This window comes from Calypte anna, chromosome 21 (assembly GCF_003957555.1).
Source record: "Calypte anna isolate BGI_N300 chromosome 21, bCalAnn1_v1.p, whole genome shotgun sequence".
Taxonomy (NCBI): domain Eukaryota; kingdom Metazoa; phylum Chordata; class Aves; order Apodiformes; family Trochilidae; genus Calypte; species Calypte anna.
The window spans coordinates 1,123,208-1,146,912 of NC_044266.1; the positions used below are offsets into that span (position 1 = coordinate 1,123,208).

General features: G+C 43.5%; 1 protein-coding gene across 3 annotated transcripts; it reads right to left on the reverse strand.

The window, feature by feature from the left end:
• Positions 1 to 287: 287 nt before the first annotated feature.
• MMEL1 (membrane metalloendopeptidase like 1) lies at positions 288 to 23,304 on the reverse strand. 3 transcript variants are annotated; one of them, XM_030463810.1, is made up of 23 exons: positions 22,849 to 23,304; positions 22,510 to 22,673; positions 16,744 to 16,803; positions 16,336 to 16,497; positions 15,838 to 15,918; positions 15,290 to 15,385; positions 14,577 to 14,695; positions 13,868 to 13,933; positions 11,808 to 11,942; positions 11,420 to 11,509; positions 11,023 to 11,159; positions 10,647 to 10,740; positions 10,313 to 10,441; positions 10,001 to 10,099; positions 9,303 to 9,386; positions 8,943 to 9,046; positions 7,605 to 7,663; positions 5,419 to 5,538; positions 4,580 to 4,713; positions 4,004 to 4,069; positions 2,071 to 2,166; positions 1,768 to 1,844; positions 288 to 1,348 (listed from the first exon to the last, which is right to left on the reverse strand). In XM_030463810.1, exons 1-23 carry the CDS (start codon positions 22,851 to 22,853, stop codon positions 1,249 to 1,251), a joined length of 2,277 nt encoding a protein of 758 aa, XP_030319670.1. In that variant the 5' UTR covers positions 22,854 to 23,304; the 3' UTR covers positions 288 to 1,248. The 3 variants fall into 3 exon arrangements, with proteins under 3 accessions (XP_030319670.1, XP_008501851.1, XP_030319671.1); XM_008503629.2 differs by having other exon boundaries at positions 22,811 to 23,304; XM_030463811.1 differs by lacking the exon at positions 4,004 to 4,069 and having other exon boundaries at positions 22,811 to 23,304.
• Positions 23,305 to 23,705: the final 401 nt, after the last annotated feature.

The following is a 23,705-nucleotide window of genomic DNA, read 5'->3' on the forward strand; positions in this document are numbered from 1 at the left end:
TCTGATGGGTGATTTTTCATTTCCTTCCCTTTTGGTTAGGTAATCAAACCTTCTGCTAGTGCTGTGCTAACAAAACCTGTGAAGCAAAGTAACAGTGTCATTTGGCACTTTGTAAGCTAAGCACCAGCAGCTGCTATCTTGCTTTCCAGTGATTTCTGTGCTAGAAAGAAAAGCATTTGAAGAGTACTTAAATTCACTATTAAGTACTGGAAGTTTCAAATAGTATCTTTGTATCAGCATGCTCACTGAGGAAAGCCACCCAAAACTCTCTGTAGTGAAATGCTTGCTGAATTGGCTAGTGTGATTTTTTTATTATTATTATTATTAAAAATTAATGTGTTACATTTCCAAGTGAATACTGAAAAATAGCCTATGGCAAAATGAAAAGGCACAGGATTTCAAACAGCTTGATTGTTTCCATGGATACATGTTTGCTATTCAGCAAAAAGTATTTCATACACTTTCTACAAGAATAAGCATAACTTTAAATATATCTCTGGACGCAGGGACCCTGTCATTTTAACCCTAATAACAGAATCTGTACTTCTAAAAATGTGATCCTTCTGTCTAGCAACACCTCACTGTAAGGTGGGGGTACAGTTGTTCTTTGGAGCTGAGGAGCTGGGGTGCAGTGGGAGAGCTGAGCTGTGCAGGAAGGTGGCAGCCCACAGGCACTGGGACACACAGCTCACTTTGCTACACACCAAGACAAAGAGCAACCTCTGACAAGAAGCAGTGATCAAAGTGCAAGGATACAGACAGCACGAGAGCTTAAGCTGACTTGAACCTGGAACTGGGAAGGATACACCAGAAACTGGCTCAGAATACTGGGAACCAGTTCAGTGAAACATCTCAAATAGGTTTGCAGGGCGCAGTTGTAAGACATATTAAAACTATCGTTCCTTTCTGAAAAATAGATATATAGTTGCTCGTTGGTTTTGTTTTTTATTTAAGAATGAGTCTTTGTAACCCTGATGCAGTATCTTAATAACAGTCAGGACATCACTGGCAACAGTCGGTTCAGTTGTGGAGCAGAGAGGGGCATTCACCACAGCTCCCCTGTCCCCCCTGTGCCTCCCGGGGGACCTGGAGGAGCTCCCGTGCTGCCCTTGCCTCCATCCTCACTCCAGGAGCTGCAGCATTAGCCTTGGCTGTGACTGAATGGGAGAACATCAGGCACATCATTGGCAAGAACTGTTTGTTGTGCCAGCAGAGCACGAGTGATCCTCACCAATGTTCTTTTTTTGGTTACCACACTCTGCATTTCTCTGCAGGATGCATGGCTGTGCCTTTCTTACAGTGGAACACCTCTGAGAATGCTTCAAAGTTCTGCAGAGATCCCATCACCCTAAACAAAGAGAAGGAATTAAGAGAAGGATATAGTGCATAGAGATTTTTGGTCTAGAAAAACAGAAAGCCATGTCCATGAAGTGAACTTTGGCCTTAAAACTCAATTGCAGTCTGAGAATATGACATACTTGATGCAAGAAAAATATAGCTAATATGAGTAATGAGAATAACCAGGGCACACAGTGTGTGGGTGTTGGCCCATTCTCTATAGATTGGCAAATTTACCAAGCCAGGTAAAGGAAACTGCCCTTTAGCAGTGTCCTGCAGGCTGCGGGAGGTATTCTGAAAGCTGGATGAGATTTATTTTATCTGTTAGAATACAGCTGCTGGCAACAAGCCACTGCCCTTCTGCACTGTGCTGGGGCAGGGAGTTGGACCAAGTGAGGATCAATTAGTAAATCAGTTAGTGAAACCCACCTGTACTTCAGAGGGCTGTGAACATCAGTCTTTATTGACTGGCTAGCATATTCTGGTCTGTAGGAGCCACACCAAACCTAGACAAGGAGGATTAATCATTAGTGGGTCAGTAGGAAAGGGAATTCAGTTTTGGGGATCTTGTTGCTTTTATTTAAGAGCCATCCCAATTTGTTCCACTGTAGTTGGAGTCCATTTTATAGGGGAGGCAGCATAGGTACAGTTATTTACTGATCAGTTTTTCCTTTATCAACTTCTTGGGAAAATTACTGAAAACTTTTCCCTCTGATCACCAAATCATCTTACCTGGGCAAAGTTGAGGAAGAAAAGCTGTTTGTGAGACAGATTCAGTCCAGGCAGCTTTGGCTCCTTCCCTTCCTGTTCCAGCCACTTTAAGTAGGCCTAGGAATGATCACAGAGTCACACCTTGAGGCATGATGTGCAGTTTGGATGTTATTTTACAGTGAGAGATTTTAATCACAGTGTACATGAACCCAACACGTCTTCCCTTCTGTATTTTCTTAGCTTTCATCTTTCTAATAAAAACATACAGCTAATTTTATGAAAAATCTCTCCTCATAAGTACTTTGTGGACATTTCTAGTGAAAAAAAACGAAACCCCAAGATAATTCAGCTTCATACATATGGTAGTCTCTGACCTGAAAACAGTTATAAAACAGGGAAAAGTACTAAAGTATTCCATGGAAGTGGAGTTCTGGAGTAGCAGTTACTGTTGGCAGTGCCTGTCCCTGCAGGAATCCATGTGTGTTCTTCATGGAGCCATTTGGAGGCCTGTTCTGAATTTCTCCAGTCAGAGGTTTGCCACCAGTGAGAGGGCTGTTAGGTTGCTGTTGTGGCTCAGCAAGCAAGCATGACAAAGCTTGGCTACTAATATCATATTAAGTACAGCTGGGGATATCTATGAAACCAGTAACTCTGCAGAGACTGAATGCCCATGGCCACAGCCTGAAGTTAATCATCAGCTTTCACTGGCTTTTTCTGTAGGAATTGGTATCTGGAAATAAAAGTGTTAAGTCTGCAGTTCTATGGTGATGATTTTTCTCTCTTCATGTAACTGCTCATAAAATAGCAGATAATAACCTTGCTCAATGCTAAATCCATTCCCTGTTATTGTTACACATTAATTGGCCAATTTTCCTTTTTTAGGTATATTGACATAATGGAGACAAGTTAATGTGTCCTCATGCTGGCTGATTTCTAACCTTCTGTTACCTCATCCTCTGAGCTGCTGACACAGTCCCAGAGCACACAAAACATAGGAGACAGAGCCCAGGGGGAAAGCACATCCAGCAGCTCAGAGCACCAGAGGCTTCTGTGTGCAGGCACCTCGTGTCACACCATGCTACTTCACATGTGTAAGAGCTTTTAAACCCAAGCACATGGTCACTTTAATGAAGTAATTAATGTTAAGGATGTCCCTCAGAGTCAGAATCCTCAGTTTAGATTTCTGGAAATTCAGGATGTTCTTCTATAAATACCTTTAACTGTTGTGATACTCAGCACACCATAGATAAAGAGTTTTACCATGCCATCTGTTAGGTTTGTTTGTAGGAAAGAACATTCCATGCTCACACTTGAGCAGCACATGGAATGAGCAGCAAGGTAGAAGGGATGATGCTGGGTTTTTGTCCTAAAGCTTATAAAACACACAAAAAGAATGCAACAAAGGAGCTAGCTTTTAGAGACAGGTATTTTGGTAGATAGGATCTGTATCCCTCTTGGGAAGGGGATGGTATTTCCATCTATTCTTTTCATATCCTACCTGAGGTGTCACTTTGGAGATCAGAGATGAAAAGCCTGAGAGAAACAAACTTGGAAAAAACAGTTGTTCTGCTTCCTGATATCACCAAACTGTGTTGCCAAGAAATCAGTGCTCTGTTGCCATGTGACAAGCTGTTTGAAGTTGTAGCTGCCATCTTCAGAATTAAGGGCTTTAGAACATGGAGACTTTTACCTTTTCCTACCTAATAAATACTGTGCCTGTGCATGAACGTTGCCCTGGTTTACCCCAGGCAGAAGTCTGCAGCACATCCAGTAGGGATGGAGAATTAGGTGGTCTTCTCCTGGGTGCATGGATGGCAGCAATCCTACACTGTCACTGCATTTATGGGCTTCTAGTTTTTAAGTATGGTAATAACTTGTTAATTGTTAATTGAATAGGTAACCCCAGTGCTGAGTCCCAGGGGTAAAGTTAACTCACAGGATATTTGAAGGTTACCTTGTAAGCCTGTCGGACTCCACCATTATCTGCAATATTTTCTCCTAATGTGCTTATTCCACTGACCTGTAACAGAATAACCATTCATTTGCTCTGCAGTCAGTAACAGTGGGGAGGCTAAGAACCACCAGCTGAAGCACAGTCATGCATCACAGACAGTCATGTCTGGACCAGGAGGAAGCAGTGACTTTGTGCTAGGTCAGAGGAAGAAGAGAATTAAAATACAAAGCAGGGTAAAAGCTGTGGATTATAGAGTAGAGGGAGCATGCAGGAGTATGACGTGAGCAGAACATGGGCTGCTGGGCAGAACATACACTGGTGAAATGCAGCAAACAGCAGATTGCCCTCTCCCTTCCAAAATCACCTCATTATTCTGACAGCAGAAGCACAGGTGAGCCCAGCTCACCACCAGCCCAGCTCACAGGTACTGCTGGTTTTATCCCTCATTTACAGGGAACAATCTTTCTATGTCATTTATCCTGTCGTTCATGCAGGTTTATATTTATCATCTATAGAGATTCTCCCTTTACATACATTATTTTTCTGTATACAAAGCCAGTGGTTGTTTCCACTTACATTCTGCCCCCCAGCCAGCTCCCAGGTGTAGTTCCCATACTGATAAACCATGCAACGGGACTGCTCCTTGAAATGCATTGCTGAGAAATTGCTCCACCAGTCAAACATATTCCCATCTTTATCAAAATTTCTGCCTGTAGGATAATTGAAGAAAAAAAGGACAGTTTTGAGTGAGAGTAGTGTTAGTAGTGAAGTGTCCTTCAGTGTAGCACCTCTTTCTTTTCAATGCCAGCTGTTTGGCTGGAGCATGCTTTTTATTTGCTTCAGATGTAGGTTTTTGAAGCTGTGCTGTGTGTTTACATGTAATCTGCAGAGGGTTAATTAGCATTCAAAAGACACACTGAAGAAAACCCCTGTGTAAGAAATTAGTGGCTTACAGTATCAGAAGATAGTTTTTGCCCCAAGTATTTTACACAGAAATCTAGAAAGATAAGTCAATTTATTTCAAATGTTTGGGTTGGGGAAAAAAAAAAGCCTGTGATTCTACTAACAGCTTTCCTATCCCAAGTTGACTAATTTCATTTTACTCTAGGAGCAAGCATATATGTTTGCATTGTATTTCCAGTCTGCCAATGCTGCAAAAGTAACAGCTTTTCCTGAGGACTGTCATTGACTTCACTTATTTGTAACATCTGCTTACTTCTAGTGTGACCTTAGTTCATGAAACACTCCCTGCAAAACGTCCAACAGATTGTTAATAATGTGGCTGTGCTGCTCCCAGACAGGGACTGAGCAGGTGGGAGATTGTCTGTGTCTGCACACACTGGTCCCAGCAGTGTGCAACTTCCCTTTCTTACAGTGCAACTGGAAGAATAATATTTACTCAGTCATCTTCTCACCATTGTCATCAAACCCGTGGGTGATTTCATGCCCAATAACCATCCCGATCCCTCCGAAGTTCAGGGCTTGTGGCTGGTGTTTGCTGAAGAAGGGGGGCTGCAGAATCCCAGCAGGAAAAACTGCAAAGAGAGGAAGAGAGAGGGGGATGCTGTGAGGTGGATTTATCTGTGCATACTTTGCAGACACGTTGTTAGCTTGGTTTAAGGCTCAGGAAGGAACATAAAATATGAAGTTATTAGGAGCAGCATCATGCCTCCTTGTGTGAAATTGTTTCTCTTGATAAATGGAAAAATGACAAGTTAATAAAGGTTTAATTTAGCACCTCTGCCACTGCAGAGTCTCCTTGTTTGAGACCTCAGCCTCATTTACATTTCAGCTTTAGCCTAATCTGCTCTACAAAGGATGCAGCAGTAAGTCAAGAACAAAACGTTTAGTACCTGTCTTTTGGTGATAAGTACACGTTGTGTTTTAGAGCCATTTTATAGGGGAACTAATGGATGTTTTATTGCTTTGTTTTTGTTAAAGAAAGGTTAGGAATCATATGCTGCCAACCAACAACACTCAGTGTGTAAAACATGCCCAGCAGTAATTCCTACAGATGGCCAAGTGCACTTGGCTGCCAGCTGGGGGAGACAGTGAGAGGGCTGTGCTCCCTCCCTCTGCTGGAAAAATCCCAGAGTCAGTGGCGTTTAGTCCACATCCCATGTACATAAGGTGAAAATAGTATACACTTTTAAAGGAATTAAGACTGAAACCAATTCATTCTAACACAACACTTTCCAAGAAGTGAAATACTGAAATTATACAAGTATTTCACTTAGAGACAACCCCCTTTTTGACTATATAGCAGGTTTTATCTGTACAAATTTGGAGAGAAATGTATAAGACAGACTGTGACTGAAACAGGAAACTAAGAGTAGTGTGGAAAATTATTTTCCTCCAAGTAGAGACAGGAAGAAACTGGGTTTAATTGACATCCACACTGTTGTGGGTGGCTAGGCTTGGATTTTTGGCTTGAATGTTAATCTTCAGGTTGCTTAAATCAGTAACTTCCATGTTACTCCTAAGTGCCAAGCCAGAAAGGAGCCAGCCCTTTAAGACCCAAGTTCCCTGATTGGAAATTTGGCTGATGGCTGATTAACACCAGCATGAAACCATCCGGGGTTAATTAGGGAACCTGGAAGTGTAGCTGCAAGCTGCTGTGCATGAGCAAGCTGAAGGAGGCCCTGCTCTGGCTGGAAGACTGGTGGCAGCTTTTACACAGCCTGCAATATAGAGGTAAGTGGAAGCTGTACAAATGGAAAGCAGCTCTTTCTGAGGAGCCTAGAGGGATGAATTTTGAGCACTCCAGAGGTTTCTGTTTTTAACAGTTATCTGAAGTTTTCCCTGGTGATGGCTGGTTGGTTGGTAGGGTTGTTTTCCATTTCTGGCCTTTGCCCTGTGAGCAGGACATGGTTGCTGTCTGGTTTAAAAAGGAGTTTTCCTCTTAGAGCATTTGGCAGTCCTGGGGTAGCAGATCTTGGCAGTCTGAGGACTTGAATTAAGAGCTACTCAGTAGAAATTATTTGGTTTCTCTGCTGGTTGAGAAGCTCAGACTTCAGCAAAGACTCTGCAGCATCTGCAAGGTTCACCTGAGCTTCTGAGCAGCTCTGAGAGCCTGGGGAGCAAAGGCAGGATGGCTGCCCCTGCCTGTAGTCTGAGGATCTCTGCTAAGCACAAGGAAGGGCAGCCTGGCAATGTTGCCAGCACTCAGCTCTGACACTCTGTAGGTTTCTGGAGCCTGGTGTGCCTCTTAGCAGTATCATTTCAGTACCATCTGTACAGATAACAAACTGGAGGGCTGCCCATATGGGGAATGTGGGAACAGGAGTAGAAGCAGCCCAGAAGACACTGAGCCTGCTCAGCTCTCTGAAGCTGGCACCAGGGCAGCAGCAGTTACTGTCTCAGGCTCCAAAACATAAGGCTGCTCCAGCTACAATATATAAATTGTGTCTGCCAAGCCCGGGGCAGGGAGGGAGCTGGTTATTCATCAACAAAGTGACTGCTTGAAAAGAACAGCCTGTCTGCCTTGCCTGGAATATCCACAGGGGCAGAGGCAGATTTGTAGTAGCTGCCCTGCACCCTTGTGGTTTAAAAAAGTCATTAATTAGTTCTGTGAAGTTGTTTGTAATTGTTGTCAACCTACCTATCTGGTTACGGTTGGGGGAATAGAATGCATTGACCACTGCAGCTCCAATGATCCATCTGAAAAGGAATGGTACACACAGTTAGTAATGTTGGGTGTCTTTTTTTTTTTTTAGGACATTCTTTTTATTGAATTATTATTATTTTTAAAATGTAGGCTGCATATAAGGAAGAAGGGTGCCACTGAACATAGCTGTGAAGAAATATTTTAATACCAGGAACTGTCTCATTTATGGGCAACTTACATGACAAAAAAATGCCCAAGTCAAAATGCTTTCCTCTTGAATGTTGAGCAGCCACATTGGGGTGGAATGTGGTAGCTGTTTGCCACCTTATCTTAGTAGTGTGTAAGATGAGGAGAAAGGAACAGTTTACATTCAAAAGAAAATCAGGCTCTGGAGGGGTAAGTGGTTTTATGTCTCCTTGGGGAAACCTTTTAAGCTGTGTGAGACATCACTAGAAAGTTGTAGTACATACATAGGGAAAGTGCAAAGTATTGGTATTTCATATCCAAATTACCAGGCACAGGGAGCTTACTTCAGGAATCTGTGCAAAGGTTCCCACAAATGTGCTTTAAACCACTCCTAGAAGGAGCAGAAGTGTTGGGGATTTTGGCTAAAGGGCCACCATCCATCATGCCTCTTGCTGGGTGGTGATGCCAGCTGCTCACTTTGGAGCTTTATACCAACAGCTGATAAACATGGTGCTTTTATTTGGTGGTTTTAAGAGTAGCACTAGCTGGGGATTTGCCTAAGTGTGGAGAACTGTGAGCTAACAGCTAGGGCAGTGCAGGCTGAGGCTTCCCCAGGATGCACTCATGGAGTCAAAGGAGGGATCATGAAGCAGCCAAACCTGCACCTATGATTGGAAAGTCCTGAAAAATATACTTGGACTTTATTTGGTGCAGTGTGAAGTAATTGGCTGGAAATGGACATAAATTAGATCTAGTGCTCAAGTTCCCCAAGGTTGGGCATGTTTCCAACAGAAATCCAGCCAGAATAGTCTAAGCTTTCTTTCCCTGATTATATTTTTTTTTTGAAGCTCCATGATATTGCTTATCTCATCTCCTTGCTGAGTTGTCAGGAAGATCTGTCACTGCCTTTGTGTTAAGTAGCTTTAATGCAATATCTGACTGTGAAGCAGCTTGATGAAGGATTAGAGAGATTCCATGAGAACTGGATTAATTCCTGCTAGAAAAAGCAATGAACCACTTGTTTCATTTCAGGAAATTGCTTATGCCCAAGACTTTAAGTTTTCTTGGCCAGCCACAGCATGACTCCAACATGATAACCATTATTTCAGAGCTTAGGTTGTCTGTAGCATGTAGTTGGGAACTTACATATCTTGGTCAACTCTCTCTCGAAGTTTTTTCAAGCTCTTTTGGGCTCCAGCTCTCAGGTTTTCCAGAATGTTTTCAAAGTAATTATGTTCACTGAAGTTTAACTAAAGAAACAGATACCCAAGTAGATTAGTAAGCTGTGTAAAGAGAGGAATTCATCGTGCCACTGAATGTATCTCCTAGGACAGTTTTGCTCTTTGCCTACATTTATTTATAAAATGTTCAACACTATCAAAGTCTGTGTGCTATCCAGTCACTTGGAAATGACAGTTACACAGCTGGGAGTATTTTGAGTGGCAAGAGAGTAAGGTGGAGGTTTTCATATTGAGGTGGGACTTGAGGTATGCACAACATACTTACATTGGCATATTCCTGATCTAGCTTTTCATTCTGATCTTCCAAAATATAGTCTGGGTAGCCAATTTGTTCTTTGATGGCCATTGCCTGGAAGAAAAGAGTTTAATGTTTAATGTGCTTTGGGTTTTGTGTATGGTTCTTAAGTTTCAGTACATGTCATTGTTCAAATTCTGTAACTATTTCCATCCAGTTTCTCACAAAGAGGTGGGACAATAGCAGTAAAGACCTTGTTCAAATGCAGCAATTATTTTAGCATGGAACATGTAGCTTTTGCCTCATCTCCTGGTCTCCAGCAACTATGGGGAGACCCCACAGCACCATCTGGCAGTGACTGGGTGGGCTTAACCCTCATGTAGCCCCTTTTTGTTGTTTTTTTCCTCTTGCTATCGGACCAGTGCTGATAGTTCTCAAGTCAATGAAAACGTTGACATTTTTTTCATCAGGGACTGCACTGCACTTAATTGTCACCCTAGCTGGTGCCATCTTGTCTCCTCATTTATAACATGGGTCACAAGAGTCATTAAAGGAAACAAAATGTATGTGTGCTAATAAAGGATTAAACAGGACAATGTAGTAGTGGCTGACAGGACAGTGAAGATGAGAGGTTTTTTTCCTCTCGTTTGTAGAGGAGCTGGGAATAGCAATGCTACAGAATTCCAAAAACTCGAGGAGGAAATACTGAGCTCCTTGTTATCTCTGACCTTCTCACGAGCCTTCTCTTTCGATGCCTCATCCATCCACTGTAACTCATCTAAGGTCTCGATGAAGACTTCACGAATCTTATCGATTAAATCTCGCACCTACAAGACAGGCAGTAAGGAATTAATCACCCACAGGATATTCTGAAAAACTTCCCACTGAGAGATCATGTCCTGAAATTCTACGCTCTAAAACATTCAGCATTTGAAAGAGCATCACAAACGAGTTCTCCTGCCTTCTTTAACAGACAAAACGGGAGCTCGGCCGGAGGGGAATGTGTGGCTGTACAATAGTATGAAGGGTGAACTACCTACCATCCTCTTGCTCTCACCAGCAAATGTCTCCCTGACATACATGGCTCCCACCGCGTTTTCCATGTTGTTGTTGACGTAGCTCACACACTCCCTCCAGCGGGCTTCCTCCAGCGTTGTCCCGTACAGTGCCTGCAAGGCAAAGCACCCCGGGGCTCATCCTGCCTGCACCGCTCTTCTGAATCACTGCCTAAGGCAAAGGTTTCCCTTGTCGTGGCTGCTGGTCTGGGGATGAGGTGACATCGGATTGTGCTGACAAGGGCTCTGTCTGAGCAGGGCCACCTCTGGTGGCTGCGGGGCTCTGTCTCTAGGGTGTCTTTAGGAAGGGAGGAAATACCTTCCTGTAGCTGGCCCGGGCATCCTTGAACCGCCGGCTCAAGCTGCTGACTCGATCGATCACCAGTCGCCAGATGAGGTAGTTCTGGATGGTGCTGTGTGGGGAAGCAAAGCTGAGGTTAATCCCCTGTAAAAAGCAGCACTGGGGCAGGCAGGCAGAGGGGAATCTTCATTGGAATGGAGACAAGAAAGGAAACAATTGCTGCTTGTGATCTGTGAGCAAACTGCTGCCAGCAGCTCCACACCCCTGCAGGTGGCACTGAACCGGTGTCCTTATTCTCAGAGAAGCTCTGGCAGAACTTGCAAACGTGCCTAATGATTGACATTTCCACAGCACTTCCATGACTTTTGTCTTGGATTTTCTCCAGTTTCTTTACCTTGCTGAGTACTTTGAGATAATTGCTTTCAGCTCTTGCAGATAGGGCATGCCATATACAACCACCTCCTCTTCTGGGTCAACCTGGACACTTACTGAAGACATGACACCTTGGATGAAGAAGGTCCAGTTGAACTCCTAGGCAGAAAGAAAGACATGCACCAGTGCTGGGCGTTTAAGTGCCTTGCTAACTGTCTGGACTTTGTACATTTCACAGGATTGAATGTGTTTGTAGTGTTGTTCAGGAGAAAAATGTTTTTTAAGGGACTCTGAAGACAAGATTGAGAATGGGAATGGTTTTATACCTCTGTAAATTTATCAGAGGTGCAACACAATTTCCAGTTGGCATGGTAATAAAGAAGAGGCTGAAAGCATTAGACTGCTCATTAAAGACTTACATTCAATGCAAACTTTTCCTGTAGCTCTTTTAAGGTCATTTTGTTGTACAACAAAGTCACATCATGCCTTTCTTCTGCTGGGGTAGTTGCCTGAAGACATTCACAAGGTTATTACAGGAACAGAAGACACAATTATCAATGGCTGAAATTGCATGCATGTGCCCAGGTACACACAAATGGGTAAGACAGTTCATTTTGGAAAAGAAAGCACATTTGAGAGGGTACAGTACTGCTCTCTGAAGGTCAGTGAATGAACTCGGGCCCTCCTGATTCACTGAAGTTTCAACAGCATCTTGAGCCAAGAGATTCCCTCTATTCACTTCAAAGACTGAGCCTCTTCCCCTAACCTCTTCCTCCTCCCTGAGGTGTTCTTTATGTCTGTACTCACGTTTGCAATCTCTGTTTCAAGCTCCATAACTTTTGCCATTTCCTCTTGGACATAGGAATCATCTCTAGACATATTCTTGTCTTCCCGGATCATTTTGGCAATGGTGACCATGAACTGCAGGTAAGCTTCTCTCACCTGCACACGAGAAACAGGGCAGAGCTGGAATTACCTGAGCAAAGAGAGAGCTCCCTGCTTTGACTTACATGATGGGAATAGTGATCCCTACCAGACAAAATGCCAGGGCAAACATGGAAGCTTTAAGTTCTCTGAAAATAATACCATAAATCTTCTAAACTTTGTTTTTACTGTCTGAAAAAAAACCCCTCCATCTCAGATGGTTCCCAGGGATACCTTTGCTTTATTTCTACCAGGAGGGTATGGCTGGGATTTATGCCTCAGGATGGACCTTGAAAAGACACTTGGCTGCTGAAGGAGTCCTGATCTCTGATGCAGGACAGCTTAATAGTACCTGTCCTCCTTGCCTACTTTTCTTTCTCTGTATGCCTTGGAAACCAGATAAATACAGCAACTCTTGTGAAACTGAGTCTGGGCATTTACATGATGATGATTTGTGTTTTTAGGCTGAGTGCTGAGGCCTTAATCAGGCCAGACTCCCACAGGCCTCAGCAGGAGTTTTGCCAAAAGATGCTGGACTAAGCACAGGGGGAGTTTGGGTCATCAGAGTTGGGCTCATTGTCTGTGGGAAGTGAGCTGTTAAATAGCAAATAAAAAGGGGTTGTGTCTCCTCTTTATTCATTAAGATTAAAAACACAGCCTTAGCCCTTCTTTTATATTTTAAAATCAAAACTCTATTAAGCAGTACTTGTTTTCTTCTGCTAATTCAGGATCACCTATGTACTGTACCTGATTTTCTCCTTCCTACAAGTCAGTCTAAGTCTGACTTTCATGTAGTGATGCATAAATATCCCTTTTTCCTGCTGTAATGGCCACTCACTAGGTGCCACTTGCAGGACAGGATCCCTGTTCCAGCAGCTATCTGCAGTTCCCAACACAGCTACGTGGAGACTGATTTGTATCATGAGCTGGATTAACAGAGGTTGGCAGTTTGGAAAGGTGTCCAGGAGGTGTGGGAACAATCCCATAAAAACTCCACAGGACTGTGGTTTAGGCTGTGTTTTGTGTGAGGATATAGTCAAATACACTGCAGTAAGATGAGGAGGAGTCTCACTGATGTTTTCATCTGCCTTTACCAGACAAAAGAGTCTAAAATGCTGATTGTTGTCTCTCTGTATTCCCTTCCATTCCTGTTAGGAAAATTAGTTTGATGTTAGGCTGCAAATCCTCTTTGTTAGTATGACATAATTAAGGAAAATAAAATGTACTAAAGCAGTACTCTCATCTTGGAAACTGATAAATTATCTGGCTATGTTTGCAACAGCTTTCTATGTATTTACAGAAGACCTCACAGTTTTTCTCTGTGCATTTTCAGAGAAAAGCAGCTAGAAAATAATCTCTCACCATTTTAATGTAATTTTAGGGAAGGGGGGAGTAAGTGGTGATTATTCATAGCTCAGAATCAGTTCCATTAACAGCTTTGGCTGCTCTGTGTAAAATGCTTTTCGGATTTTAACTTTTTTCTCCAAATGAAGACATGAAATTCTTGTGAAATATTTTTGTGGGGAATTGTATGTTCATCCAGTGTGACAATTCTTCTCCCAGATCTCTAATCTCTTTCCACCTTGTTAAAGCCAGAAACAGTGGCTTTTGATGAAGAAATAAGCAAATCCAAGATAATCTGGACAGTAAATATCAACCTATCCTTCAAAATTAGAGACTATTTTAAGATAGAAGACATTATGATTTTATTTTCCCATAACCTTTTCATCTGTATGAATTGGCCAGTTCTGGGAGGCTTGATATTTATGCAGCTGTTCAGTTCCTTTATAAGCTTTACAAAATTCTGGAATAATTAGGAAAAAAAATTATCAATGAATGTCACAGTCTGCTTGTTACATAACATAAAGACTCCCCAAAACACAGGGATAAGTAATAATATTGTTTTAGTAACAGAAAGCAAGTAAATTACCCAGAATACTTACTCTTTGATAGTTGCCCCCATTAAAGTAGTAATCCCTGGATGGCATTCCTAAACTTGGCTGATCAATCTGAAGGAAATCAGACACATTTCTTTAGTTAGTGAGGAACAGGAACTGGGGTTGTCCAAATCCTTGGAAGGCACCATGGAACACTGGATGTGCCATCCTTCTGGGTTGGAATGGCAGCAGTACACTCCAACAATCAAACAAGTTCAGCTCTCTAGGAACTGGGCTGAGATGGGAGGCACAAGTTTTGGCTCTGGATTTCTAGATAAGGGCAGGATGGATACTTGGATGGGTCATGAAGCAAAAGCTTTCAGTAAACACTGAGATCTATGAATGCATTCTGAGAAAAGAAGTTTGACTTGAGGGCTAGAAGATGCATAAGCACACATGAACTAACTCTGAAATATTATTTATGTGTTTTAAAAACATTTTGCAAGTCCCAAGGATTTACAACACTTAAATGCTATAAATAAGCAAAGCTCCATTGATTTTTTTATTTCTTTAACTGAAAGGAAAGCTGTGCCACCATGAAATGTTCCTCACTGTGAGCTAAGGGCAGCTCTGCCACTTGGGGTCCAGACCTGTGTGTGCACTTTGCCAGTATTGTGCCTACCCACCACTTATGGAAAGCTGATCTGTGTGTAGGGTAAATAAGTGCCCAGCAGGATTCTGGCAGGTAAATACTGCCCTGCAGATCTTTCCTTACATAAATGATGTTTCTGCTGGAGTCCCGGTCATCATTCCACACAAACATGTCAATGAGCACACGTTTGTTAAATCTGGAGTTCATTATGGACAGATTTTCTTCCATGCTCCAGTTTGGCTCTGGGAGATAAAAGGGAAAATACACATTAATTATCTAGATATATCAGGACTGGTTAAGCTGTAAAGTTTGCAAACTTACTGCTGAAATGGTTCAGAACCAGCCTGCAGCTGGTGTGAGAGTATTTGTGCAGGACACTCCTGTAGTGTCCAGAAGCAGCTGGATTGCTCTTGCTGCCTTGTCTGTCTCAGTGATATAAAATAACCAGTAAATTATTTTTATGTACCTGTGCAATTCCTTAGGCATAGTATCAATCCCCATGACCTTGTCAAGGTAGGCAGTTGTGTTCCAAACCCCAATTAATTTGCAGGCAGTAGAACACAGCTGTATTACTTTTGTTTTCAGTAGCTGTGTTGGTCCATTGGTTTCCTCACTGTCCCAAAATGTGCACTGTTCATGGACAAGCTCCTGTAATATGGGTTTTACACTTACACAGCTCACTGCATGCTAAATGTGCACAATACCCTAAATGTTCTTTATGAAGAGTTCAATTGGAGGATCTAATACAATGGGAGTCATCTCCTTAGTGCAGTAATTCTGACTAATTCTGACTTAGTGCAGTAAAAAAAAACCAAAACACTACTGAACTCTTTTACCTTTGGTCTTATTCCAGTCTGCAGAAGCCACTGGCCAATCTCCAACCAGTGTTAAGGCCTCCAGCAGAGGCAGTGAATCTCGTTGCTCTATAAGACCTGAGAGAGGAAAAAACATTGTTATATGGTTTTTATAGAAAAGATTAAGCAAAATGGGTAATGCACCTAACAGCTTAAATCAGTTTGTCACAGCAGAAAATGAGACACCATGAAATCATGTGTCTCCTACATTAGGATTCAGAAAAGAAATGAAAATACTTCTGTTGGCTTCAGTACTGGTGTTGTCTGAATGCATGAGGAAAGGATGAGGTGGGACAGGTTTTTGCTTTGGGAAGGGAAGGCTCTGGATTAATACCAGAGGTAGGTAACCAATATCCTTTCTGCATCCCAGGTTGTACACTAAGCCTTGAGGATGTCCTGGGGCAGACCAGCTTTCCAGGCAAGGCCACACAGGTTAAACCAAGATCAGCTGCACTCTGGCTTAGAAGCACATTGGTGCTTTTGTGCATTGGCACTGAACAGGAGAATCAGTGGAACAGGAAGAGACTCACTCTCATTCATGCATGACTTGTAAAGTATTTTAGCTTTCTGAAATGCTTCTCTGTCTCCTTGATCTGAAGTCTCCAGCACACCTGGGGAAGAAACCATTGCAGTGAGGTTGTTTTACCCTGGAGAGCTTTGATCTCTCCATAAAAATTGCTGAGAATTCAGGTCTCTGATAAATACTTATTACTATAGAGTTCAATTACAGTGAAACTGGAGTGCTCTTTAAAGGAGCTATTAATGGAAGGAGTGTCAGGAAGAGGGACATGCATGCAGCTTGTCCTGCTCCTTTTGAAGTTAGGACTAAATCACCTATGGCTATTTTTTAGTGAGAACAGGATGTTCCCACAAATGGGATGTAGCAAGAGATGTAGAGATTAAAGGACTAGAGAAAAAAAAAATCACAATCAACACTTCTCTGGAAGTTTATTCCCTTGCACAGTATGCAGGAACATCTGGAACTAAACACAAGTGCATAACCAAGGGCAGAGCAGCCTCATTCCTACCTTTCAGGATGATCTCCAGCTCATCCCTCAGGATGTCAAAGATGCTGTATCTGGAGCTGGTCTCTGGGATAACGTGTCGGTTCAGCCAGCCCCCACAGGCATACTGGTAGAAATCCTTGCAAGGGTCAGCTGTTGAGTCCATGTTCTGAATTATTCTAGCAGCTAGGTATCAAAATCAGAGAGTTGAGTTCCACAGACTGCCCAGCAACCTCTGGGACTACCAAGGGCTGTCAGGAAGCTGCTTGGGAGAGCAGCACAAGCACTGCAATGTGTGTCTAGCCCCAGGTTATTCCTTCTCAACTTCTTCAGTCCTAAAGCCTGAACTCCTCTGCGTTCAAGCTCAGGTTTAGAACCAACACCACCTGAAACATCCCCCCTGCAATACTTGCCCACAGGAACCATCATTACCTGCTGTAACACATCCAGGTGTGGTACAGATGTTGCCTGAATTGGTGCTGTAGCGGGTGCCTGCAGGGAGAGGAGTAAGAAAGCAGATGGAATTAGTTGTTTTGGAAAGAAATTGCTGCCCATGTTGCTTGCCAGCAGCCCAGCCTCAGGGACAGCTGTTTAGCTTTAGAGCAAGCCAGTGAATGTTAGTGCCAGTAAAAGATACCAAATGACAACTGTGAAAAGTCTCTTATCTGCAGATTTATGAGGAGAATTTGTTGGAAGCAGCATTGCAGCAGTCTGGACAGGGAGTTTGAACTGTCCAGTTAAAAAAAAAAAGTCCAGTGAAGTCATTATCAGTTATCTGCATGCATGGCAGAGCTCCCAGCAGCAGATCTGAGTGAGTGTAGCACAGAGTGTGCTGAGGGCTCTGGGGTGGGCTGTGTGTGCCATGAGCACAGGCAGTGATTGCAGAGGGCCCTGACGTGAATTCCCAGCCCCAAGTTCTGCTGCAGACCCTTTGTACATGAAAAAACAGAATTTTTTTACACTGAGTCCTAAGGTGAATGTGTTTGTGCTGCTGGTCATGTCACCATTGTGTCCTGGTTGCTACAGAACTGCAGTAGGAGGGATCTGACACCCAGCCTTGGTCCTGGGAACAACAAAATTAATTTTGCTGTTTTAATTTCCAAATTTGTGGAACTGGACTAGCTTAGCATCTACTTAAATAGACAACTACTTGGTTCCATGCTGGAAGACAAGAAGTTGACACCCTTACTTTCCAACAGGATGTTTTAAACATTTTTTTGGATCCTTACAATAGGATATTGGCAGAAAAGAGTTACTAAAAAAATTCCTTCCAATGAAAACAAGTGTTTTACATGAGAGCAAACAAGATTACAGTAATTCAGATAGAAAGAAAACAGTAGGGAAGAAAAGAGTGCTTTGAAGTTCATCACTGGAAGCAACATAAAAAGCCCCCACTGTGACTGGGAATGTAACGTGCAGGGCTGAGCAGAGCTGTGTGAGATGAACCTCGTGCCTTGTTACAGTTTAGTGTTCAGCAATCTGAGCAAAAAACACAAGTCATAAATGTTTGAGGGAAAAGAAATGAGTAGTTTAATATGGTATGGAATGGTATGTGGTAGTTGTCCCCAGAGGGGCAATGGGCAAGGTGAAAAAGAGGCTCAGCATACTTTAGGACAGTGATTTCTGTCATTGTCCCCAGGGCCCAGGCAGGGCTCAAATGAAGTTTTTTTATTTAATCACAGCTTCTCTCTTCAGTATAATCTGACAATGTCTAAGTTCAGCTTCCAGAACCCAACTGCTTTCAACAAGATTCTAACTCCCCACATTCAGAAATCCCTTGTGACTGTGAAAATGTAACTGAGCTGTGTAAGGGGGGAAGCCAAAACTGTTTGGAAACCTCGGTTGTGCAGTGAGGGCTCTGAAACTCTGCCACAAACCCAGATAATTAGAAATGGCTGGTGGGGGGCTCTCGGTTTACTTCTGAAAGTGGCTCCTTTGTTTTTCTATCAATTATCTCTTTCATGCTTCAGTACCATTCCTGACAAAGAACCAAGCCAACCTGACTCTGTGTGAGATATGACCAACACTGCCCTGCTTTACTCCACAAAATACTTGTTGGGTCTCTGCTCTCTTGACTGAGATTCGGTCTGCTGCACCCCTTGGACTTCAGATAATGAGAAACAAACCTAAAATGTACCTTCTGAAGTCTCAGCTAGATAGCTGGCTGCACTTCATTTGCTCAAATTACTTCACTAAAAACAACAGCCCAAGTTTTCAGTACAAATGGAGGTATTTGGGTTTCCTCCCTGGATGAATATTGCTGGTAGGTTGGAGCTATAACAACACAGATTCCTGCTTTGACATCCATGGACAAAAACTGCTGCAAGTATAGATGCAGGAGAATCCCATGTTCCTCCTGCTGCACAAAAAGCCAAAACCTCAGTGTTAGGGGTATGTGGGAAATTGAGGCTTTTCTTCCTCTCAAACCTTCTCTCACAGCCAAGTTCATCCAGGATCCAGCTTCTTACAGCATTTTTTCTCTTTTAAAATCACTCCCTCTGTTTTCCCACCTCTTTCTCCTGGGATACCCTTCCTTGGATACACCTTTTAAAACTGGCAAAGAGGGATGTCCAAAGCATTTACTGGTCAGCAGCAGGATGGAACTTCTGAGGACTTCAGAGCACTGTAGTCCTCTTCAGTAGTTCATCTTTTGAATGACAATTTTTCAAAGTCCAAGTTGCTTTTCACAGCCTCACTGAAGTGCATTTTTAGGCAACGAGAGCGAGGCAAATCATTCTGTACAGTCCCTGAAGCAGCCAGTTTGTGTTTAGTGTCTCCCTGCTGTGTGTTTTGAGGCCCGCAGATGGCTGGGGATGGCACACATTGAAGCAATTACAGCCAGAGCTGCCACCAGGCAGTCAAGTGTGAGCTTTACCTTTCAGCACCTTAGCTGTTTCTCCTGCAGATCCCCTCTGCAGAAGTGCTGGCAGCACTTCAGCCTTTGCTGCTGCTGTGAATTATTTGCAACAAATAATGTAATTGCCAAATTGAGCTTCTCTTCCTCTGAGAGGGATGGCTGTACCAAATGTCAGAGTCTTCAAATGGGCTCTGGAACACAATAATTCCACCTCTCTTAGGACTTCTTACCTCTAGTCCAGCTACAAGCATGGCTGAGACAGAATTTCATGTGAGCATTGCTTAACCATCTGCCCACTTTTGCAGCCCTGTTACTGCACATTCACACAGCTCCACCTGAGTAGAGAAGAGTCTTGCCCCCCCACTGTCATTTCCTCATGATTTCTGAGCTAGCTGCCACTTCTTTAAATTCTCCATCTCCTTTGAATAGCTGCCTCATTAATCAACATCCACAGAGTTAAAAGATGATTGACTACACATCAGCCTAGGAGTCAGCCAGATCTTGGGCACAGCTTCTTCTCCTGTGCCAGCCACCAGTTCAGATGTTGCCCCTGGTCAGCAGGTTCTTGTGAATCCACTATTCCAGTGCACATCAATCACAGCCTAGGGAATGCAGAAGTGCAACATGGCTTTTTGAAAGCCTCTCCCAGCACAAGGTGCTGCTTATCCCCAGGGTTGTGTTTGTGTGTTTGCAGCCTGACTCAAAGGGCAGAGTGCAGGTGCCCTCCAGCTTTGGAACAGCTGTGACTAGTGACAACCTGTGGGGATGCAGAGACAAAAAAAATAGCTGCAAATCTTTCTTGAAGAAACCCCCCCAAACTTGGGAGCCAGGAAGTGAATAAAATATTAATTAAACTAATAACATGACTTCTGAGCAGTCAGGACCAGCAATTAGGTGAGAATGGAGATTGTTTGTAATGAAGTTGTTTGGAGAAGTCACTGACTGTGACGTGATGTGTCAGCTACAATAAGTGCTGAAATGTTCTTCAGCCTGTAACCCTTCCAACAAGTGATGAGATTTGGAGTTTAGTAAATATTTGTAGAACATAACTGAGCAAGAGCTGTGAAAAGGCTGCAGAGATGTATGTGGGTGTGATGGAAAGATTGAGAGCCTGGTGTATTCAGATTCAAAGACTAATGACTTCAGTTCTGTCTGCTTCCTTTTCTAAAATCACCCCAACATTACTTTGCTATTCTTGCTATATTTTCCTTTAGTTTATTTAGAAAAGGTTTTAAGCTTCTTTGGATATCAAAAATCCCCAAACTGCTTCTAGAACTATTACTGTGAGAGGTTCAGTGTTTTTGTTGGCTGGGTACACAGGTACCAAGTGCAGTCAGGGTCAGCACCCACCACAGGAGTTCCTGCTCCAAGCAGAGGCCTCTTCCTCACACCACAGGGCTCTGCTGCAGGCTGTGTGCAAGCAGAACCAAAATGTACTCCCTGAACCACAAAGCCTATACATACCTCCATGTATAAAAAAGAGAGGACATTAAGGTAAAACAGGTAATCCTTGTAACCAAATGCACTATTTGAACAAAACCTTTCAAGACAAAAAATGTTGTGCAGGAATATTCACTGGTTGTAGTGCAGACCTTTTGTTTTCTCAGTTTTAGACCCAAGTAGTACACAGAGGCACTTATCTAAAAGATGCTGTGGGCTCAGGTTCTTGCTGCTCCATCCCTGCCTGGGAATTACCTAAACCTTGTGGCTGCTCTAGGGTATGGCTACACCTTGCAGTAATTCAGGGATGTATAAATCAATGTAAACAGAGAGGCAGACACTGACTGTCAGTGCTGGAAACACTTCCTGAAGGCAGGAGAAAAGAGCCAGGAGGAGCTGCACACTGTACAGGACAGGCAGCAGGTCAGCTCTGCAGTCACTTTGCACTCACAGTTTGCTCAGGAATGTCTGAATCTGGGAAACATTTCCAGTGGCAGTTTAATTGCTGATATGAGCCTGAAAAATATTTAGATGTGTGAACTGTTTTCTCATAGATAAGCCTTTCATCAAAACAAAGTACTTTACATGCACATCCCGTGGATTTGTATGAGAGCAGCATTCAGGTGAATATTAATTCAATATTAATAATACCTGGATTCTGATTTGCCTGAAGCCAAGCAGCAAGATAGAGAGCAGATTTCTCAGAATCTTTACGCAGGCAAGGAACAAAATTCTGCAGAGTTCAGTATTTTGTTACAGAAACTCCTGCCCTAGGAGCTCACTCTGGGGAATTTGTTTTCCTCCTCTCTCCAGAGATCACAGAATGAATACAAGCAACTTTCTTATGAGTATTGTGAATAGCAATTACTCAGATTTCATCTGCCACTGGAACAAGTGCTGGTAACATTCAGTAGCTGGTAGCAAAAGCCATGAGCAGTAAGAAGGTTTTTCTCATGAATTATTGCTTGGAATTGTGCAGTGCTGTGCTTGAAGGGAAGCAAGCAGCTCACTGCAGGCAGGGATGCAGAGACAATGCAAGGAGGAAACAATGCCTGGCTTCAGATTTGTTATTCAGACTTAGTTGGATTCTCTCATGTTTTAGCAAAGCTCTGAACCCATGAGGCATTACTGGAGATGCCAAACGTGGGGCAGGTGCTGCTGCCCATCAGGTTGGTTGCTTCACAGAATTCTGATATAGGGCTCTGCATTTGGTGTGTCTGTGGAAAAACTTGGATTTTGAGAGTAAGCTGCTCTGCCCTTAGCCTAGTCAGGCAAAGCACCTCAGAGTAACACCCCTCACTGCTAGGTTCCTGGCAAGACCTTGGTATGAAAGTCACTCAGCCAAATCTCACCTCGAGATAAATTACCTGATGTTGTATTAAAAAAGTCTCCTTTTCCTCAGCACATACTGACTTTGGGGGTTTTGTTTGTATTTTGTTTTTGTTTAAAAAAGCCCCAGAAGCTTTCACACTGTACTAAGCAATCTCCCCTTTAGATCTCTTGAGCAGCTGTTGCTTTGTAACTCCTGGCAATAATGAATCCTGACTCTATAAAGGCTTCTATAAAATAAGGAACACCAAGCCTGACACACAGATGTACAGACACACACCTTCCCCTCCAGAATAGTGCAACACTTAGTTATCCTTGTCAAAACAATGCTGAATCCAGTAAAATTCATAGAATTAACTAAAAGCTCAAAATCCTGCATCACATCATTTAAAAATGAAATAAAATCCGACACAATCCTCTCTGTGCATGAACTTGGAACAAGGCAGAGACAGCCAAGTCCCTCACAGAGGAGACCTCGCTGTCTTCCTGTATTTTTGCATTCACTTAGCTCTGCAAAGAGACTGGTATGGTGTTTGCAGAGGGAAGAGGAGAGTTATTCCCAGGTTCCTTACCTCTGCTGCTGGCATACAGGATCACCAGGGCGACCACTGCACAAGTCATGAGGAGCAGCAAGACAGCCAGACCGATGGCCACAAAGCTCCAGGATTTCTTCCCAGATTTTGTTGGTTTTTCCACAATATCCATTTGACTTTCTGATTTCCCCATTATTGTAACTCTAAATTGAGGAGGGGAAGGGAAGAAAGAATTAACAGCACAGCAAAATCAATATAGGAATAAATGCACGACAAGTCAGGGAGAAGAAAAGAGGTAGAACAAAAAGCAAAGAGAGAAAGAAAACTCCCAGATTATTACATGTATTTGTCCATTTGATTGTCCACAGATTTGCCAACCTCATTCTCCATCTCCTGTGCCCACCAGAGTGCCCACAACTCAGGGTGTGCTGCTGGGGGGGCTGTTCTGGACTACAGTACCCCAGGCTCCCAGTGGGGCAGTGTCATAACTTCAGGAGCCTGCTTTGGGGAAGTCTGGAAAAGTCTCATGACCAGGTTGGGCAACTCCTTTCTCCCAAACAGGGAAGGAGGGGAAAAGCTGCCTTCTTCCACTCCCCACTTGGAAAAGTATCTTGCTGTTTCGAAGTATTTTTCCTCTCTGGATGTGAGTAGGTCTGCAGAGCTGTGTTAGCAGCAGCAGAATCCAAGAAGGGATCCTTCCAGCTGCCTGTGAGCTGGGGCTGCTCCGTCCTCGGCAGGGATGAAGGGCTGGGAAAGGCTCCTCCAACACGTGGCAGCTCGCAGGTCCGCAGGAGTTGGTGACCTCCAGCTTCTCAGATCCATGCTGGAAGTTGTGAGCTCCGTGTGTGCAGCTCCCAGCTCCGGGGAGGTGCAGGCAGGGCAGGGGGAGGGAAGGAGGGAGGAGGAGGAGGGCTGATGGCCGCAGCAGCCGGGGCTGAGCCTGCCAGCAGCTCCGCTCCGACGCGGCTGCTCCCAACTTTCCTCCAGCTTTCCTGAAATCTGCCACCAGGTTATTTGGCTGCTGCGCTGGCAGAAGGAGCCTGAAGTCAGAGGGTACTGAAACCCTTTGGCTCCGAGTGCAATATATGGGAACAGCTTCTTGCCTGAAAACACGGATTTCTGGATTGCTGCAGCTCTGCACAGAGTCCTTGTGTGCTACAGCTTGGAAACTGGGGACAACTGGGAGAGACAAAAGCCAGGGCAGGAGAGGCATATGATCTCCCTTGATTTGTCTT

What these genes read in the sequence shown, in the direction of transcription:
- MMEL1 (XM_008503629.2), bottom strand. Translation starts at nt 22,860, where the DNA reads ATGGAGAATGAGGTTGGCAAATCTGTGGACAATCAAATGGACAAATAC. An exon ending in CCTGTATGCCAGCAGCAGAG is followed by an intron (nt 16,804 to 22,509) that starts GTAAGGAACCTG and finishes CTCTCCCTGCAG; the next exon opens with GCACCCGCTACAGCACCAAT. An exon ending in TCTTCCTCAACTTTGCCCAG is followed by an intron (nt 1,845 to 2,070) that starts GTAAGATGATTT and finishes CTCCTTGTCTAG; the next exon opens with GTTTGGTGTGGCTCCTACAG.